Source organism: Melanerpes formicivorus, unplaced genomic scaffold, assembly GCF_026170545.1.
Source record: "Melanerpes formicivorus ecotype bairdi unplaced genomic scaffold, bMelFor1.0.p_v2 SCAF_7, whole genome shotgun sequence".
In the NCBI taxonomy this organism is placed as follows: domain Eukaryota; kingdom Metazoa; phylum Chordata; class Aves; order Piciformes; family Picidae; genus Melanerpes; species Melanerpes formicivorus.
Window position 1 is genome coordinate 23593175 of NW_027142359.1, and position 15025 is coordinate 23608199.

General features: G+C 40.4%; 1 protein-coding gene across 7 annotated transcripts in view; it reads left to right on the top strand.

Annotated features, from left to right (window-relative positions):
- RALGPS2 (Ral GEF with PH domain and SH3 binding motif 2) overlaps positions 1 to 15025 on the top strand; it is a 125882-nt gene that overhangs the window by 82020 nt on the left and 28837 nt on the right. For all 7 annotated transcript variants that reach the window (XM_068141409.1, XM_068141407.1, XM_068141410.1 and 4 more), the window contains 5 exons: positions 1695 to 1832; positions 3000 to 3090; positions 6183 to 6250; positions 6911 to 7046; positions 7827 to 7978. In XM_068141409.1, the coding sequence (XP_067997510.1) occupies positions 1695 to 1832; positions 3000 to 3090; positions 6183 to 6250; positions 6911 to 7046; positions 7827 to 7978 (585 nt within the window). The remainder of the gene's footprint in view (positions 1 to 1694; positions 1833 to 2999; positions 3091 to 6182; positions 6251 to 6910; positions 7047 to 7826; positions 7979 to 15025) is intronic.

Genomic DNA, 15025 nt, shown 5'->3' on the forward strand with positions numbered 1-15025 from the left:
GCAGGCTTGGGATTTTTAAGGCCTGTTTGGACATTGCTTGGAAAAATTAGGTTTGGGACAGCGTCTGCTGTCTAGATAGCATAGCAATAGAATGTGACTGATGCTCTGGTTATCCTTTCTGTTGTTTAAATACTGATTCTAGCAGAACAACAAAATGGAGACATTTAGTAGTGTATCAGGTCATGTGTAATACTCTTTATAATTCACTTTTTTATATGTCACCTTTCAACCACAAGTATTTTAATTTGTTTCTGCGTGTGTGCGCACACACGCGTGTACGTGTTGATGTTGGAGCGGTGCCCAGAGTTTCCCAACTCACATTTGAGGACCGTACTGGTTAGGTGCTGTACAAACACAACTGCTGCTCTTGTGAGGTTGTATTAATAGTCTTACACCTGTAAAGCCAAACTTCTTGTTATGGTTGCACAAGGCTGAAAGGTGAAGCAAATTATACTTCTAGAAATTCCCTGTCACTGAAAGGATTTTCTTGAACTATGAAGTTGGTGGGGATTTATGGAGGTGGTGGTTGTTGGTTGGTTGGTTTGGGTGGGTTGGGTTGGTTTTTAGATTGGTTAGTTGGGTATTGTTTGTTGGATGGGTTGGGTTTTTTGCTTGGTTTTTTGCTTATTTTTTTTTCTAAAGTTGAATATCTTGTGGAAGGTTCAGGGGATGAAGAGCAACTCATTTTAAGAGGAGGGTTGGTCAGGATATGTTTCATGACACAAAAAGGATTAGTCTTTGGGCGAAGTGAAAGAAAGTGAGTTGCATTTAGAATTAAAATGAGTGGGGTTTTGATAGAGTTAGTAGGTATGGAGGATGATTTTCCTGTCTACATGATCACAAGATTGGAAGAATAGTAAGCTTACCATGTGGGTGGAGAAGAAAGCAGGTAGAAGATTTAGAAGAGAGTTTCCTGTAAGGCTGTTGTGATTAGTATTCAGTGCAGGATTCATACCATGTTTAAGTCTGAGTGCACTTAGTTAACTTCCCATATTTCTGCAAGTTTGAGTTTCTATTCCTCTTGAAGAGATACAGATAATATGATTTTTTCCTTCTGTTGTTTTTTTAATTGGATTAATGAAGTAGTATACTTCCCAAAATCATGGGTAATTTTGATCATAGTGTGTTTAATACTCTTCACATTTGTCAAGGGAATTGGTGATTTGGCAGAAGATTAGGTTCATGAGTAGTTGTGCATATCCTGGTAATTACTTTCAGATTTAGAAATAATAACACTGCTCAAGACAAAGTCAGCTTGATGTGATGTTGCCTGATGTGATGCAGGAAGGGATCCCCTCTGTGATTTGCTGTGCAGAGAGTGAAATCTTGCACATGGAAACCTAGCTGTACTTGTGCCCTCAGCATCTGCAAATAGAGCTGAGATAAGACTGACAAAAGTAAAGATGAAGTGTTTGAGGAGGGTGCAGATTGAATCCCACATAAGGGCGGCATGCTGATGTACTTTGCTGTAAGTCTAAGCATTATTACTGTTTGAGTCTGAGGTCTGAAAACTCTCAGAGGTCTTGTCAAAATGATTTCTCAGGTACATCCAAAATACTGTTCTGAGGCAATACTGCTATCAGCCTGCATACACTTTAGTCAATGACAGCAAAAATGTTTCAATGTATTGTTTGTGAGGTGGTGTTTCTGCTAAATGTGAGTCACTAAGTAAAGAAACCTTTTGTTTTGTTCAGGTATTTATCTGTCAGACTTAACGTATATTGACTCTGCCTACCCATCAACGGGGAGCATTCTGGAAAGTGAGCAAAGAACAAATTTAATGAACAATATCCTTCGAATTATCTCAGATTTACAGCAGTCATGTGAATATGGTAAGTGTGTTAACGTTGCGGGATTAAAGAGAACGACCTTAAAAGCTTTAGTGTCTGTTTTCTGGAATGCAACATAAGTAAGGCCCAACCCATTTGAACGGCACTGGTGCTCTTCCTCACCCTCTTAGATAAAATCTAAGTAGGGTAGACAGGGTGAAATTGCCCTTTTCTTACATCACACACATTATTGCAGTACATATGTGGCCTTCCAGTATCTGAAGGGGGCCTACAGGAGGGCTGGGGAGGGATTGCTCAGGATATCAGGTAGTGATAGGACTAGGGGGAATGGAATGAAGCTGGAGGTGGGGAGATTCAGGCTGGATGTGAGGAGGAAGTTCTTCCCCATGAGAGTGGTGAAGGCCTGGAATGGGTTGTCCAGGGAGATGGTTGAGGCCCCATCCCTGGAGGTGTTTAAGACCAGGCTGGATGAGTCTCTGGCCAGGCTGCTCTAGTGTGGGGTGTCCCTGCCCATGGCAGGGGGATTGGAACTAGATGATCCTTGTGGTCCCTTCCAACCCTGACTGATACTATGATATTTTCTGATGAAGTGTGGCGTATGCTGTACTCAAGCGTAGCTTTACTAGTATGTTATAAACTTCTATCCCCATGTCTCATAATGTTATGACTTTGAACTCTAAAAATAGCAGGATTAATTTGGAGCAGTGCTTTTACTGTCTGCTGGACACTTACATTTCCATTCATAGATCAGATAATGTATATTTTCTTCAACGGTGGTCTCCCTCACAAGCCTCTTCAAGTTCTAGTAAAGTTGTAAGTCTGCGTTTATGATGGTGGAATATGAATTAGCACAAGATTGTGGCTTCTCTGTAAACTCAATATAAGGAGAATGTGGTCTGTGAAGCAGTCCTCAGAACCCTCCAGGTTCCAAGTCTGGGCCTTCACTTTGGCCAAGGGCACACTTCTGCTTTTCCCTCGTGTGTACTGTGATAAGCTGAGCAGTTCTTGGGGGGTCCATACCTGGCTTTAAGGATGCAGGGAATGTCAGCCCAACATGTGAGAATTGCTGTGAAGCGGAAACGTTTCCACATCAGCAGGGACTACAGTTTGTACCTCCATCTCACATAAAAAGGCAAGAGATCTGATTGTGTTTAAATAGTTTCTGGAAAGTAAATGCTACAATGATAATGGATATCATCTGTTCTCCAGATATTCCTTTGTTGCCTCATGTCCAAAAATACCTGAACTCAGTTCAGTACATAGAAGAACTACAAAAGTTTGTAGAAGACGACAATTACAAGTAAGTATGTAATACTTTAACTGATTGTAACCCCTTACAAAATAACTTGTAGAACACAAAGCCTGTCACTTTTAAGATTTCTCTTCTATCAGGGGACTGTGTGTCTCAGATGCCCTATTTCCAAGTTGTGAGGTTACAGCACAATTCTGTGCTCAAGACCATTTTCAGTGTGGTGGATGGCACATCTCTTTCCTTCCTTGTGTCTGACTTCATCGAGCCCTAGATTTTAGGCCTGGTCTGTAAATTTGATCTGCAGGTCTCTAAGTATTCACTTATTGAAGACTCTGTTCTTCTGGTTCACATGTATGTTCAGTTAGTAAGATGGAAGTCATAATTGGAGGTGATTTATGTCATCTTTCATCAGAACAAAGTCATCCAGTCCCACGTTCTTACTTAAGTCTGACTTAAAGTTTGTATTTCATTTCCATTTTATCTCTTTGCCTTGGTTCTGTAGTCTAGGTTAAAATGTATGCATTTGATTTTTGAGAGGCAAGATGTTGTCCATCTGTTTCCTCCACCTATTCCTCCCAGCATGCCACCCAAAACAGAGATTTCTACTTCCTTAATTAAAATATTATTCCTGTATTAATTGATTTGGCATCCAGCAAAAGTGGGGGGTGGAAATCTCTGGCAAGAGACAGGAACAAGCCCTGAGGATAGGAAAAAAACTAAAGCAAATCTGTTGCATATGAAGAAAGTTTTTGTATATTGGCTGATCTGCTTGAGGAGGTTCCCCACCCATTCCCATCCTGCCTGCCTGGGAAGGTTGTCACCTCGGTTGTGTTGAATTGGTTGCTTGTGTAGCTACCTTGGAATGGTGGGAGGGGTATGCTCACTGGAGGAACAGATATTTTATACCTCTAACCTGGATTTATTAACAGGCAGCAAATAGGGACCCTTCAGTTTATGTCAAAGAACAGTTACTGAGGACTCAGACACTTGGCTTCCCTTCTGAAATCTGTCAGTTGTTCCCTTCATGTCTGTATGCAAGTATCTGATTTCCCTTTCTGCTGAAGTCTTCTGTACCTGGTTTTGAAAGTACTGCTTGCCTGTCACTTGAGAGGGAAGCTCTCTGGTCAGATATTTGAAAGAAATAAAGCTACCATCAAACCCAAGTTTCTCAACTGCACCGTCTGCTTCTTAGTGGCATACTGGTCTCATGAATTCCACACTCCATGTTCCTCAGCCTTCACTAGGTAGGATTTACTGCTAGTGGGAATTTCATTGCTTCATCTTTCACAAGTTACATTTTGAGAGCAGGGAAATGAACGCAGACAACTGCACTTCATGCAGAAACATGACTGCTATTCACAAAGCATCTTTATACACCCACAGGATTTGTATGTCTCCAAAACAGGGAAGGAGTGTTCTTTTGAAGAACTATTCTTACTATATTTAACTACTTTTTATCCACTAAAGTATCTGCAAAAAGGCTGAATTTAGAGAACAGCCATTGTAACTTGAATAATTTTTTTTTTTCCCCTGTACTCTGCACTGGTTAGGTCACACCTTAAGTACTGTGTCCAGTTCTGGGCCCCTCAGTTTAAGAAGGATATTGAGACACTTGAACGTGTCCAGAGAAGGGCGACAAGGCTGGGGAGAGGCCTTGAGCACAAGCCCTACGAGGAGAGGCTGAGGGAGCTGGGGTTGTTTAGCCTGGAGAAGAGGAGGCTCAGGGGAGACCTCATTGCTGTCTACAACTACCTGAAGGGTGGTTGTAACCAGGAGGGAGTTGGTCTCTTCTCTCAAGCAACCAGCACCAGAACAAGAGGACACAGTCTCAAGCTGCACCAGGGGAAGTTTAGCCTCAAGGTGAGGAGAAAGTTCTTCACTGAGAGAGTCGTTTGCCATTGGAATGTGCTGCCCAGGGAGGTGGTGGAGTCACTGTTCCTGGAGGTGTTCAAGAGGGGATTGGACGTGGCACTTGGTGCCATGGTCTAGTCATGATGTCTGTGATGACAGGATGGACTTGATGATCTTTTAGGTCTCTTCCAACCTTAGTGATACTGTGATTTTATTCTAAAAGATTTATATTTTCTAATTGTGATGAATTGTTGCTAAATTGCCTGGGGATGGGAAAGAAGGAGAAGCTGTCACATTTCAAATTTTTCCTCCCCAAAATTAAGTAGATGTTTTTCCAATCCTGATCAATTCAAAGATTCCACTTCTGCAAACCACGGACAAGATACGCTTGATCTTCCTGGAATTTTCTGCTTCTGGAGTCTGCCTTCTTCGTTGTTCTGTTGGAAATGGCATGAAAAAAATGCCTGCTCTGGAAGAGGCTTGAATTATGGGTGCAGTCGAGTTGATAATGGATTTTCCAAAATGCCAGAAGAATAATTTTGGCTTTTAGACCAGTAAAGACAAAAGGCTTGGCACAGTAGAGCACTTTTGTAGGAAAATTTAAAATATGGAATGTAGTTAGTAGAAGCAGTATAGCCAAGGTGGGAGGGGTGCAGCTGCATACATTTTATTCTTCCTAGTTTTTATGCTAGAGTAGTAGTATCATCACTGAATTTCATGTATCTGCTCAACAGTCCCAGGGCTGTGGAAGTCCTGGTTTGTGTGTGGCTCCGTTGTCACTGTGGGTTGGTTGGTGCCAACATAAAGCAATGTCTTCACCACCTGCTCCTTCTGCAGCTTGACTTTGTCACACCTTCCTAACTTCTCACCTGGAGCTTTGCTCGGGGAGGATAGCAACTGGTGGAGCTTTGGTGGCTTGTGGCTGCCTGTGCCAGCTGAATCAGGCTTCTGTTGCATAAGAGGCTTCAGGGATGTACCAGAGTCAATGTTTGCTCTTGACTCTGGTCCTCCTTCAACCATAGTGTTGCACGCCTCCCCTGGTCTACACGAACCAAAGCAATAAACTAATGAAATGCATTATTCCCTGTTGCAGTACAAGGGTTATTTCCAGCCAAAATATAGAAAAAAAGAACATTTGGAGATAATGTGTGCATGGGTTTATAGCATTTCTTGCAATCACAGAAAGAGGCAGCTTTCAGCTGTAAATGTACAGAAGTAATCTTTCCAAAACTTATTTTTCTGTGCTTCTCTTTCCTGATACAGTAACTTCTCATGTTTCTTTAATGCAGACTTTCATTAAAGATAGAACCAGGGACCAGCACCCCCCACTCTGCTGCTTCCAGAGAAGATTTAGTAGGTAAGTGCTTACAAATGTGGGTTGTCAGATGCATTATTTTTGAGTCACGAAGGTGGAAAGTATTTGCCTGAGGTTCATAAAGAAGTGTGAAGTATAAACACTGTGTATTTGGAATAGAAAGTCTAAAGATGATCTGTAAAGGAATTCTTTCAAGGAATTGAGTACGGTTTTTAGGTTCTTGTATGTATTGTGGCACTAGCTTGTTAGTGTCATATGGGGTGAAGAGCTATTAAGTATTCATTCTTTGTTGTGTCTAGACAGAAGAGCCTTCTTCTGAGCTTTCCATGGTACAATAAGCTTCCAAAAATGTACATTATTTTTGATCAATGCCAAAAGGCAGGAGTTTCAAAATGTAAAATCAGTGGGACCTGTTTAATGCCATTGTAGCTAATTCAGGAACCTTTAGGACTGAGACCAGTTAATTACAAAGTTGTTTTGTGTTTTGGGTGTTTTTTTTAAAATAGGAGTTTATTTTTGATGCTGTGCAAAGAACCTAAAGTACAACAGTTTTAATTACCGGTATACTAGTGTGTCTTATTACAGTCTGTCCCTTACAAAGTGAGTTTAGGAACTTCTGTGCAGCTCTTCCACAATTTTCTGAGAAGTAATCCTGACAGTAGTACTAAAGCTACTCAGGAGTAATGTTTCTTCTGTTCCCAGGCTCTGAAGTTGGAGCTTCTCCACAAAGTGGACGGAAAAATGCTGCAGCAGAAGGAGCCTTGCTACCACCAACGCCTCCTTCACCTAGGAACCTGATACCACATGGGCACAGGAAATGTCACAGTCTAGGATACAAGTCAGCATTTTATTTAACCTGAAAACCCTCAGCTTTGTGATGCATCATCTTTATGTACAAAAGCTTTGCTTTTAAAATGTAACATGGTTTGTGCACAGTACCTCACTTAGAGATCAATTTGTGGCAGGAGGGTAAGCTCAGAACTTCAGTGGTAGTTATGGCAATCCCAATCAAAGAGAATTAATCAAAATAAGCAGACTGTGTGGCTATCAGGATAAGAACAGCCAGTGAGTTAGCCAAACAAGGCTCTTCTTGTGTGATGAAACTATCACAGCAACTCCATGCCAGTATAATTCTTTTAAACTGAAATCTTTAATTGATATTTTCATAGTGACACCTTCTGTACAGACTCTGATGTAATTTTGTATAGTGATGGAATCAGATGTTGTTGGGATTTTGTATACACCTTGGTTGCTGTTGTTTTTATATACAAATACATATGCGTGCTTCTAAGTCGTATCTTGACAACCGTATCAGCAATTCCCTTGTCAGCTTTTCTAAAGGTGAGATTGTAGCTCTTCACTAATCTCTTAATTTAGATTGTGTAAATTTAATGAGTTAGAATGCAATTCTAAAGTTTAGTTATGTAAGTGTTATAGTAAGACAGAACTACCTTAAGATACTGAACCAATTCCTATAGATTAATGCCTATGACTTGAGCCATGGTTTTGCTTGATATTCAGGACACACTGCATACAGTCTTTTGGGATGTTAATGCAACCATATTTGAAACTTACCAAAGATAGTGTCACTAACAGTTTTATCCTTCTTGACTTCCAGTTTCATACACAAAATGAATACAGCTGAATTCAAAAGTGCAACATTCCCTAACGCAGGATCAAGGCATCTACTGGATGACAGCGTCCTGGAGCCTCACGTCCCATCCCGAGGGCAGGCAGAAAGCTCCACCCTTTCTAGTGGAATATCCATAGGTAGGACCTCTAAACATACTTGTGTAGTATGTGATCTTGTAATAAAGACTCTAGCATAATTAGTTGGTCACTGTACAAGCAGTGTTACCAGGTCTAAAATACCAGTTCTATTTTACAGCAGATTTGAGAAATGCACGTGAAGGAGGGCAGCATCAACTGACATATTATAAAAAAAGTACTTTTTTACATCCCTTTAACCTCAGATACTCTTCCTCTTCCTTAGTGTGATGGAGGCAAAGGCAGAGCACCATTTTCTAATTTTCTTCCTCATCCTCCAAAACATTCCAAGTTAGAAATGCCTTGTGGTAGGATTTTCCTTTAAAATGCAACATTGAACTGATAGTGAGACGTGTAATTTGCTGACAGTCTTTAAGAGCAGCATTTCCAACTACTGACTTTTGTCAAGAGTCAATATCAATTTAACTTTTACTTACTTCAGACTGTCAGGGTCTACTTCATTTTGGTGAACTATTTATCTTCAAATATTTAAGGTATTCTTCTTTTGAGAATCTCTGCTTCCTGAGTTTCTCATGTGATAGCAGTTGCTCTCTTTTCCTATTGTGGACAGATGCTTGAAGTGAAGGGAGGTCAGGCCAAGTGCCTCTCAGATTCAGTTTTCTGCAGCCAGCGTTGAGAAATTCAACCTCTCATTAGCTTGATAGAATTCAACAGTGTTCAGGTTTTATGCATTTATAGTAATAAAAGATTTTTGTAGCACTACACATTTGTTTGGATAAGTTTATTTTTAAAACAGTTATGCTTTTTTAGGCTACATGGAGAGAAACAAGGTCACACAGTTTCAAATTATGTTGTTTGCAGGAGCTCTTAATGCATTTTATTGAGGAGAAGGCCATATTCTGAGCAAACACTAAATATATCTTTCATAGGGAAAAAGTCAAATACCTGGAGGCAATAATGTAAAAAAAATAGTATGGTAATAAGTAGATCAGTGAAACTAGCTTAGACCAAAGTATCTTGAACCTGGTCACATCAGAAAGCTTCCACTGTTACCTGTCTCTGTTGCTACAGGTTTGCTGCTGTGGCAAAATTTGCCATTTCAGATTCATCCAGCAGGAATGGTGCTTCTCATCTGCGTGCAAACAGTTTGTATTCTCAGGGGTTGTGCAGTACAGGAGAACCAAACTTTGGTCACTTTGGTTTAGAAGTAGCATTGCCCTTTTCCTGGGACAGGCTTTTTCCTGCCATTTGCTAAGTATCCAAGAAGCGTCTCTGCAGTTGATCCTCTTTACCTTTTAGTTACTTATCTTCATTAGAGTCTATTGGGGAAGGTTTGCTAGAGCTGACAAGCATTTTTTCATGAGGTGCAGTTAAGAACCACTCACCATCTAGAGATTTTGGAGACCACAGGATGTTCCTGTTGTGTATCATCTCTGAATGTTTCAGCGCTGTTCTCGAGCTTAGCTCAGACATGACTTTATAGACTTGATGTAGTTGCCCTCACAAGTTGGAGCAAAGTGCCACTTTTTATAAATCATTTGTAAAAAAACAGCTTCATACATTTTGTGTAAGATGAGCATTTGTGGTTAGAACTTGCTCTGTCCCACTCCCTTCCACCTCCAGCTTCCCCATACTCAGGATGCTTTAGCTTGGTCGCTGTCTTGACAATCTAATGTCATGGTTATTTTTGCTGCTTCTTGATTATGAAAATGTGAATGACACCACATATTACTAGATATGCTAAAAGTAAGTATGGAGGAAGAGAGTTAAGTTCTGGAGGCTTTCAGTATCTATTACTGAAGAATTATTGGAAATGTAAGTTTTCTGGCATTCTGTCCTGCTGCTTCAGCAGGATTTCAGGAAGTTGATTGAAGCTGCTAAGTTCCTCCATCGTGTTTGAAGTAGTCTGTTTACTCAGTACTTGGAAATAGTACAGTCACTGGAGCAGAGAGAAGGTTTGCAGTATTATACAACACAACTTCAAAAGATGGTCAGGAAAACTTCTTCTGAATGTGTACTGAAAGGGGTGTTATGCCTCCTCTTGCCCATAAATGTGGATTTAAACCTGCTGCTCTGGAAACAGAACTACTTCTTAGATATAAGACCATATAGGAGTTAACCTTTGGGATAAATTTCCCCCTTCAAAACATGGGCAGTCTTTCTGCTATGCCAGCACCTTGAATGTGACCTTAAAGAAGACTTTAAAAGTCACTCTTGTGTTTGGAGAGCTGAGATGTGTTCAAACCTTTCCAACCCTTTCATAGTGGACAATCTGATACAATCTGCTTCTGCATCAAATGTCAAACAAGCAGCAAGGTAACAGCAGTGTCTGTAGTGTGTTTGTGTGCAGCACTGAACTGTTACAGTCATCTTTCTGAATCATCAGAGCATGTGAGTTCTTACTTCTTTTTTTTTATCAGGACTCATGCTGGAGTTGCCCTGGCTGTGCCCAGGTTACTGTAGCCCATTTACAGTTCAGTGAAGGAATTCATGGCTATGTTAGGAAGTTTCATCAAAGTACTGCCTATTTTTCCACTGGTGAACAGAGCAACTACTCTGTGTACACCAGGACTTTTCCCCTTGGATTTCTCCAATTATCTCTGTGATGTAATCTTTCAATCTGTGTTAGAGATCAGTTAGAGCATTGCTAGGTTTGAAATTCTTGGCATGATAAAATGCTGTGCTGCGTGTAAGCATACTAAAACTGAGCAGTTAATCCAGCAGTGCGTGCATCTCTAAACTAAAAACACACACACAAGTGATGATGGACAATTTTGTTCATGTTGTGCTGGGAAAGACTGATGATGCATTCTGGGAAGGGTGCCTAGTGGTTGGACTTGATGATGTTGGAAGTCTTTTCCAACCTTAATGATTCTAGTCTGTGATTCTGTAGCATACCAAAGATTGTGCAGCAATATAATTACTCTTTTGGCCTTTAAGGATACACTGAGTGGGTGTTGTAGTTTGCAGTGAATGATTTAGGTTGGATGTTAGGAAGAAGTTCTGTACAGAGGGAGTGATTGCCCATTGGAATGGGCTGCCTGGGGAGGTGGTGGAGTCGTCATCATTGGAGGTGTTCAGGAGGAGACTTGATGGGGTGCTTGGTGCCATGGGTTAGTTGTTTAAGTGGGTTGGACTGGTTGGTGGGTTGGATGCGATGATCTTGAAGGTCTCTTCCAACATGGTTTATTCTATTCCTAAAGCAGCAGCAATACAGAAAGTGCCTCAAGCACAGGATTTCCTGAAAATAGGCCTATGTAAAACATGACAGCCTTGGTCAGAGATGTATTTATTTATTATTAATATTTTCCCTTCATTTCAGGGTCTGGAGGCTGCCTCTGTACATGAAACTCATTCTGCAAAAATGTATAAATCAAAAAAAAAAAATTATTTAAGATGTAACCCCTGCTAAATTAATTCCTTGTGCTTGGGTCAAAACATTTGTTGTTTCTAGAACTATGGAACTGTTCAGCAACCAGTTGTGTATTCTACTAGAGTAAAGGAGATGCACATCTGGTTCTGTTGCCATTTTACTGTGTAACGTGGGTGCTTGTTATCTGCACCAAAGTGAGAAATCACTTTCCAGCAGGGCCAAAGCTATCCTGATTGGAAGGAAGAAACACTTGACCAGTCATATATACAATATCAGATGGGAAAAGTTCTCATGAATTCAGGAATGTAACAAGAGGAAATAGTCTCTTCTGAGTTTCAGACGTTCATAATTTGGACAGCTGCATTTGAAGCTCTTTATAATCACATAGAGAATTAAGATCTTCAAGAATGTGATTTATCTCATTCTTAGGTGGGTGACTGAAAAGAGGTTACGTGATTTGTGTCCTTAAAACCCTGCTTTACTTCTGCTGACTGTTCATGTGTTATCTTTTGACAGGTAATACATGAACATACAGGTGAATACTGCTGACAGTGTCTGGTTTGTGCAGACAATCCAGAATATCTGTTTGTAGTAAATTGTGTGTTCTAATCCTTTGAGTGAAACTTGAGCCTTTATTCTAATGCAATCAGAGAAATCAATGCTGGGGAGTCAAAGGTATTTTAAATCAGTATGAATTAATGGAAGAAAGTGCCTCTGTAAGAACCAGTACCTTTTCAAACCTAAACTGGCATATAACATGCTTACAAGACTATCAGCATTTTAATGAATTCCTCTAGAAGTCACCATCTTAAATTACTTGAATTCTGCAAGGGATTATATTTCTCTTTAAATGAAGTATAGTTGCAGCTATACAGTGTATGCCTTTACTTGCAGGTTTTTGGCAGCCTATACAGTAGGGAAGAAATCTGCACAGCCAGTGTTTGTTTGATTCCTTCCCCTGTAGTATGCTGTTGAGGTGTTTAGGATTCTGAGTCATCAGCAGTCTGCGTCAGGAGATCAAAGTTTGGGTAGGGCACCAGGCAGAAGAAATATGTATTTTATTTTATTTTTTAATATTCCATTTAAAAGAGTATGTAGATGCCAGTCTTTTCCCCTAAATGGGCATACCCTGTCCTGCTATTGTGAACTTCTACTTTATTAGTCATAGAGTAAATTCAAAAGCTGTATAATACTTTGGGTTAAAAATGCACATATAGGTGCCTGGAACTCAGAAGAGGAGAGGAGGCATACAGTAGTTCTAGCACCCCATTTACTCCCTAATCCTTACTGTCTGATCCAAGCCATGTACTGTGGATCACAGAATCACAGAAATGTTAGGGGCTGGTAGGGACCTTGAAAGATCCTCCAGTCCAACCCCCCTGCCAGAGCAGCATCTCCTGTACGAGATCACACAGGAATGTATCCAGGTGGGTTTTGAATATCTTCAGAGAAGGAGAGTCCACAACCCCTCTGGGCAGCCTGTTCCAGTGTTCTGTCACCCTCACAGTGAAAATATTTTTCCACATGTTTACAAGGAACTTCTTTTGCCTCAATTTCCACCCATTTCCTCTTGTCCTGCCACTGGGCATCACCAGGAGGAGCCTGCCTCCATCCTCTCAGTGCTCAGTCTCCCCTTCTCCAAGCTAGAGACCCAGCTCCTTCAGTCTCTCCTTATAAGGGTGCTTTGTAATTGCTAGAGTTGTGCAAACCCCCTGCTTATGCCCCATCATTACCTATTTGGTTATTTGCTTTTGTTAGTTTTTCATGATGAAATTAATTGTCAGTGATGCTATTAAAAGTTTGTGTCAATTCTCTTGCTTCATATTGCTTGAGTCATTTGCCAGTCTTCACACCATTCTTACCTGGCTAGCTAGCAAGGCAAAGATTAAAAACCTGTCAATTAGTTGAATGGTAATGAACTGGTTAAACATGAATATTTTCAGTATGGTCATAAACTCAACAAGGCAGAATATGGCTTTCAAGGCCTTGAGTCCATCTCCATGATGTTAGCTGAGCTGTATTGTGCTACATCAATTGAAGTTCTGGCCTCTTCACCATGGTTTTTTTGTGTTTTCACCTTAGAATTTCAAGTTCTATCAGGTCAGTCACCAGCTCTAGTGACTAGAGCTCTGGAAACACTGTGGAGCTGGAGCCAAGAGAGTGTCAGTCACAGATTTGAGAAGTGGAAAGAATTTTTCGTCTGAATGCTTTTTAAACTCTTTGGGGTTGGTTTGTTTATATTAACACCTGTTTAACTTTGGGGATTAACTTCTGGATAAAAGAAGCCTGTGTTAAATGTTCAATATCCTCAGACTTTCAGCAGTGAGTGGATGCTGTGACCAGGGGAAATGGGTCTGCAGTGGTATAGGCATTGCCTATCACCTAACTAGGAACCTAGCCTCGTGCTGTTTGTGTGGCTGTAGCATAGCCATATGTGTAGGCACATCTACAAATGCAAACAGAAAATTCCTGTCTGTATTCAGCTGCAGCTCTAGAGCTCTTTGTAAACCCTCCTGAAACTTGTCAGATAATTATCAGCATGGTTAGCAAAAAATCATTTGCCAATTGTTGTTACTCCTAAGGCTTCATGTTACGTAGCAAACATCAGAGAATCACAGATACATTGGGTTGGAAGGAACCTAGAGGTCATCTAATCCAATCCCTCTGCAGTGAGCAGAGACATCTCCAGCTAGATTAGGTTGCTCAGAGCCCCATCAGGATAAACACAACTCTGATTTTTAGGTTGATTAACAATAAGGAGTAAGCCCATTGGAATGGGCTGCCCGGGGAGGTGGTGGAGTCACCATCATTGGAGGTGTACAGGAGGAGACTTGATGGGATGCTTGGTGCCATGGTTTAGTTGTTTAGGTGGGTTGGATTGGTTGATGGGTTGGACACGATGATCTTGAAGGTCTCTTCCAACCTGGTTGGTTCTATTCTATTCTATCCTCACTCCATTATTTCACTCTGCTTTGTCCCAGAACTAAGAAGACAGTGGCTGTGTGAAGTGGCTTCTTGCATAAAGCCCCAAATTTCAGTAGAACATTACTTAATAGAATAGACTTATACTACCTAGAATTTGTTATTAAGATTAACCTGGAGACCTGCTCAAGGTTGTTGGAAAAACTTAAGTATAGAGTACGTGCTTGAGAAGAGTTTAAGAAGGTGATATATATTTGGAGTACGGAATGAATGAAGTATTTCCAGTGAAGCTGATGGTCAAATAGTGCACTTCATGTTTGAACAGAATTTGGCTAGACATCTAACTTCTGTTTGGTTAAAAACAGTTCCTTTCACCTCTGTTTTGTTTTGGAGGGAGGGATGTAATGTATATGCTTTTTGGAAAAGGGGCTTTTACGGTATCAAAACTCTGGTTGTGGAAAATACCTCCCAGAGTTTTTTTCAGAATCTAAAAAATCCTGTTAGAGGTATTCAATATGGATGGTAGAGAGCTCCTTAAATGCTAAAATTCAACCTCTTCTATTTTTTATTTTCTTATTTGAAAAAATATTTTGTTTAAATCCTAGGTAAATATAGAGGTTAAATCATCTATATGTGCTGTTTGGCACACTTTTTTCCCCCAAGTTTTACATTGCTTGTAAAAGTTTAATTGGCAATTTGTGTATAGATTAAACATTTTAAATGAAACTCTATGAGGGCTCCCCTCCCCCAATTCATTTAACTTTGGTATCTGTACTGATACTGTAACAAGGATT